The following is a 6,026-nucleotide window of genomic DNA, read 5'->3' as shown; positions in this document are numbered from 1 at the left end:
CCAAAGCAATGGTGGAAGATCCATAACAGAAAATATTCAGGGAGCTTTGATCCTCAAACCAAAGAAGCAGGGTGGGCAGCAATAACACAATCCTCAATGCTCAAATTCTTTTCAGCATGTATCAATTAGAATTATGCAAGAAGTGCTCAAGAAGCAGAGGCACGAGGAAACCAGCAAGGAATTGACATAGCAGTACGGATGGGATGCCCTACCATAGAAGTCCGCACAGATTTGCAAGAGATGATTACCTGGATCATGTGGAAGGAGGACTGCACTTCCTGCTTTTATTTGATATTTATACTGTTAAACAATTTAATTCTGTAATATTCCTAAAGCAAAATAGACATTTGGTAGGAATAGCTCATAAGGCCAGACTTAGTAGATACAAAGGTTGTATCACTATAATAACATGGACCTGATATTCTCTGCTTCTTAATTAAATATTTCTTTCAGAGTCCCTCTGAACGGACACGGAAATCAATGTAAAATCTTACGAGTTAAATCCACAATTTGGTGCCCATATCTCTTAATCATTAATCATCAAAGCCAAAGCTTATGTTTGATTGAAGCTGTTAACAAACAGGATAAAAATAAAGCATTCAAATATCCAATTCATGGGAGAACAATGGTAAGTAAATATTTGAATTGCTTTTATTATTTCCTTAGTCCCAAGAGACGCTCAAAAGTTTTCTAATAAACATAAGTTGATGACACAAGCCCAAAAGGGAAGAAGACAAATAACAAAGAACGATATGCAAAAAAAAAGAAATGAGAGACATCCTAACCATGGAACAAAAACCATCAATGTTACCTTTGCCTGCAGTGCATAAGACTCGTGCAGATGTCATGACATTTTATTTTTCTTTTCTCATCAGTTCTATGAATTCTGAAAAAGCTGCAAGAAGAGCATTTCCACATCTCAGAAATATGAGACCATATAGTTTTCATGTATTGATGTACTTCATAATACTGCATGACTGTCTCTGTGTTCCCACAAAAGTCAGGTTGTATGCAAAATGTCATCAAGATGATTTATAGATGTATGTGCATTGAATGTAATTCATGCATGACAATGCTACCATCGGGATCCAAACCATGAACTCAGTTTCAAAATCTATTTCCACCAACATATTCATGTATACGAATATATACTGAGGTGCACAAGGATAAGTTCATTACCAGGATCTGAATCATGAGGCCCTGGAGATGCTTCTGGGTGGTACTGAAGGCTCATGACTCTCAATGCAGGGAAAGCAAGACCAGCACAACTTCCATCATTCAGATTGATATGAGTCACTTCCACACCCTCAGGAAGAGATGCAGGATCAACGGCATAGTTATGATTCTGCCAGATGAACGTTTAGATATGAATAAGTGGCATTAGGACATACGAATGCATGCAAAAAAGAATAATGAATGTCCCAACAAACCTGTTACTTATATAAATAGATAACAGAACTGTTATAATTATGACCACAAATGCAACTATTCAGCCATTTATTAAGTCATTCAAGTTAGAAGTGGTTTACGTGGATAATAAAGTAAGATTGACACACCTGAGCACTAATCTCAACACAACCATTCCGGAGGTTGCGTACCGGGTGGTTTCCTCCATGGTGACCAAACTTCATTTTAAAAGTTTTACCATCCAATGCCAGACCAAGTAACTGATGGCCCATGCAAATTCCAAATACAGGGACCTTTCCCACAATTTCCTTCACCGTTTCAACAGCATAAGGAACTGCAGATGGGTCTCCTGGTCCATTGCTGAAGAGGACTCCATCTGGACGCAGTTTAAGAGTTTCTGAAGCTGGCCAAGTTGAAGGGACAACTGTGATTTTGCATCCTTGAGATGCCAAACGCCTCAGTATATTATGCTTGATTCCAAAATCATATGCGACAACCTTCACCCAAGATACAAAAATAAAGTAAAAATGAGAGCTAGAAGGTCGAATTTCATATGCATGTATTCCATGTTAAATAATTTCCACAAAAATTAAACAACTAACATGAAGATTCTCCCCAGCTCTTCCATTGGTTATGAATTCCCATTCTGGATCTGTTTTCTCAAGCCATTCATATGGGGCATTGCAGGAGACACCACTAATCAAATCAACACCTAATCACATCAACAAAAAAGGGTCTGATTTCTGGCAATGTTCCAAAACATCTCAACCAGAGTTTAAAACACTACAAAACCAGAGTTTAATACACTACAAGTAGTGCAGCTTTAATTTAACAAAGCCTAGGAATTTAATCATACCAACTATATTCCAAGTACGGGACATTTCCAATAGATCCTCATCAGTTTTGGAATCTTCTGTGCTCAGTACACCTATGAGGCTTCCATTTTCTCTCAATCTGCGTGTGATTGCACGAGTGTCCACATCATCTGTTGCATAAAAAGCAGTAAGGAAAAAGATCAAAATGTCACAATTAAAGAAAAAACAGAATCTATAACAGTAATCAGAACAAAAATCTACTAGATCCTGAAGCATAGCAGCCACCAATTATAGTGACACTTACATATACCCATAATGTTCCTTTCTTGTAAATAATCACCAAGAGTTCGTCCGCATCTCCAATTTGAGGTACTGGAGAACAAGTGCTTGAAAAGCATGAGTTCAAAGTAGAGCATTTAAATTTTGAAACAGAAAAATTGAGGGGCCAGTGTACCTGATACTTAAGTTTCTGATCACCAAACCAGCAAGGAAGCATTGCCTTGATTCTTCATCATCTATTAGGAAGAAGGCATTGTTGAATTTAGAATCCAAAAAAAAAAAAAACCAACTAGAAGATAAAATGTAAGATTCTGAAAGTGAAAACTGAGAAGTTCACCTACCCAAATTAACACCAGTATTGCCAATATGTGGGTTTGTCATCAACACAAATTGGCCAGCATAACTAGGGTCAGTAAGAATTTCCTGGTACCTATAAAATCAGACTCACATTAATTATTAGTTTTAAAAGAAAGGGTACTTCTGGAACTAACAATGAGGGAGGGAATGAATGAACTAAAGAAGGCCTATAGGAAATATAGTAAACATAGACATGGGATATATTTGTTAATTCGAAAGAACCCATCCCCTTCAACCTACGACAAGAACATGAACCGGTGGTAGGCTTCCTTGATTGCAGGGGAAGGCACTCCCAATATGGGGAAGTGGCCTGAAATATTAGGAAGTGATTCGCGACTCCCAGCCCTCTTAAGTCCAACTAAAGACTACTCAATAATAAACAAGAAAGCATTGATATCATGTCTGGTGGAAATCATCAGATCTAATCTGAACTTAGATATGGAACTCACAATCCACACAAGGTGTGAACCCCCTTTAGGCTGAGTTGCCCAAAGGACTACCCAACATTCAGAAGAAACAAGGTGATTTGATAAAGCTCGATTCGAAAATGCTTGGACTGGAGGGGAAGGAAGAATCACCAGTTGAACCTGGTTCGTGTTCTCATCGCAGGCAACAATTCAATTAAAATTAATTTCAATTCTAAACTATGTCAATTGCCTAGCTTACGTATATAAGAGAAAAGGAAAGTGCCCTATTAAAACTTTAAAACTGAAATTGGAATCCAAAATTAGTTAGCCTGTCTCCTACAGCTCCAGCAACAGGTATAAAATAATGAAAATAAAATTACAAAAATGATCCCTAATTAGTCCATTGTGTAATCATTGTAATGGCATCTGTTGGCCATTCGATTTGAGATATCACGGTTCAGAAAGCACAGCACTCATTCAAAAAAAAGGCTAAGAAAATGATAAAATATAAACCTAAAGCACATCTCCCTAAGATTTGTTTGACATATACTATACCAAGATACATGGAATACTAGAATAAAAGGAGGCAACCACAGAGTTCAGAGATTCAACTCCAAGAAACTACTACAATGCAGGGAAGATAAATATGGTGTAATTAGGTCAACCTCACACCCTAAAAGAATATGCTCCCCCTCAATTAGAGAGCCACAAAATTCTTAACTTAGAGAATAATTAACCATCGATATATATAAAAAAAAAAAAATCTTACCCTGTCAAAGATGTGTTGAACACCACTTCACCAACTTGGGTTCCTGTAGCCCCAAATGACTTGGCCTTCCATATAGAACCATCTTGAAGTACAAGTCTAGCATCAGCCATCTTCCATGGTCTTTGCCCTGAGCCTTTAGTTTGAAAAATATTAAATCAACATGAGTAATATTGCTTTACTGCATTTAAAAGGTGAAAAAAAAAACGTAAGGCAGATATTCCAAATTACACATTACATTTACCGTTTAGGATTTGGAATAAAGAACCATGAATTTTAAGTTGAAAATTAAAAACTTCCCCTTAACTCTTACTCAAATCCAATAACAGGAACACAGTTCACACATGAAAATCAATTGTGCCAACCATATTCAACTTCAACACAATTAAAAATCTGATCTATACAATCTCTCAACAAATAATTCTTTTCCTTCTTACTTTTTTGAATAATGGAACACCTCAGACCAGGAACGATATGTCTCCATATGCCAAGTTGACAATAATATTCCTCAAAACGTCAGAATGATATTTTACTTCTTCTTTGAAAGGTAAGAATGACATTTAATTCATCTCTCTAACATAAATTCCAAAACCAAACAATTTTTATTTATGTGTCTGTGTCTGTGTCTGCGTATAGGACCTAATTATCAAACCACCATTTTTAACTTATTAAACAAGGCTGATCGACCTACTAGCCAATTACAACTTGTTTCAAATTTTCCATGCATTAACATAACCAAAATCCAGAATATACCCAGAGAACCTCATATTTCCAATACACAGCTAAAAACAATGTAAGCATCAGGGGAGACAAGTAGGTCTATTTTATGTCCCCCCCCCCCCCCCCCACCCCAACCCCCCAACAGCCAAACATCAAAATTTCTGGTCCAAAGTTCATGTCCTGCAATCCCGTAAACCAGAGGTGAGTCGTTGAAAAATGAGTAATATCATTCTACAGTTGAAAATGTACAAGCTTTTAATGAACGAAGAGGTGTGGGGTGGGAGGAAGAAGAAATTGAAGAAGTAATCAGCAAAAATTGGAGCTGAAGTTGGAAAAAGAATACGAGTTTACCAAGAGTTAGAATTACCAGAGACGGTCGTGGTGCCCGGAGAGACAGAAACAGAGCATCTGATGGTGAAAACCTTCACTTTTCCAAGTTTTTGAGACGTCCGAGAAGCACAACTGAAGGGGTTCTTCACTGTAAAATCCATAAGTTTGGCCGCCATTATTTCTGTCTACAGCTATTCACTGCTATGCTTTCTCTCTCCGCTCTTCCTTGTTTTCTGAACTGACTATTTCGTTTTGTTTAGCCTGCGGGTTTACATTTATATCGAAGAATAGTTCCTCAATTTAAAGATCCACAACTCAACATGCAAACAAGATGACACAAGAAAACATGACCTTGAGGAGAAAATAAAGAAAGAGAACTTCATACCTTAGGGGATTTGAAGAGCTTCAATCAAATACGGGAGAAAAATATTTTCTGAGAAGTAGGAGAACTCTAAACCGAGAGAGAATCTTCCCCTATTTATAGAGGATTTTGATGGTTGATTTCAGCAGCGAAGAAGACGGGAGATTCAGTTCGCAAGCCCTAACAGAGAGAGCGATGGGAAAGTAAAATAGAGAAAGGTAACACCGAATAGAGAGCAAGACGAAGAAGAAGAGGAAGAGGAAGAGGAAGAGGGAGACGGGACGACGCCTCCGGAATGTGAGAGGGAGGAAGAATACCTGCGTGAGGGGAAGTACTATCACTCCCATGTCCCCTATACTCGGCCCATATTTACTTAAAAGTCCCTTATTCTTTATAAAAATTTTGTAAGCTCCCTTACTTTAAAATTTTTACATCTCCTACTCCCTTAAACTTTTTAATTTTAATTGATTCTATTATAAATAGAATACTAACGGGGCTATGCTGTCACACCTTTTTAATAGAAAAACTCTACTTTTATAGTTCATCATTATCATTTTCATGAAAGTAATCTCTAAGTACATTAG

General features: G+C 37.3%; 1 protein-coding gene across 2 annotated transcripts; it reads right to left on the bottom strand.

The window, feature by feature from the left end:
• Positions 1-629: 629 nt before the first annotated feature.
• LOC122080950 (carbamoyl-phosphate synthase small chain, chloroplastic-like) lies at positions 630-5,768 on the bottom strand. 2 transcript variants are annotated; one of them, XM_042647851.1, is made up of 11 exons: positions 5,467-5,768; positions 5,119-5,355; positions 4,035-4,167; positions 2,843-2,931; positions 2,677-2,737; positions 2,527-2,594; positions 2,264-2,392; positions 2,010-2,119; positions 1,557-1,904; positions 1,180-1,345; positions 630-895 (listed from the first exon to the last, which is right to left on the bottom strand). In XM_042647851.1, the coding sequence occupies exons 2-11, from the start codon at positions 5,255-5,257 to the stop codon at positions 855-857; spliced, it is 1,284 nt and encodes a 427-aa protein (XP_042503785.1). In that variant the 5' UTR covers positions 5,258-5,355; positions 5,467-5,768; the 3' UTR covers positions 630-854. The 2 variants fall into 2 exon arrangements, with proteins under 2 accessions (XP_042503785.1, XP_042503784.1); XM_042647850.1 differs by having other exon boundaries at positions 5,119-5,342.
• Between the last annotated feature and the right edge of the window lie 258 nt (positions 5,769-6,026).

Source organism: Macadamia integrifolia, chromosome 6 (genome assembly GCF_013358625.1).
Source record: "Macadamia integrifolia cultivar HAES 741 chromosome 6, SCU_Mint_v3, whole genome shotgun sequence".
In the NCBI taxonomy this organism is placed as follows: Eukaryota; Viridiplantae; Streptophyta; class Magnoliopsida; order Proteales; family Proteaceae; genus Macadamia; species Macadamia integrifolia.
Note: the sequence above shows the minus strand (reverse complement) of the source record. Positions and strands in the feature narration are given on the sequence as shown.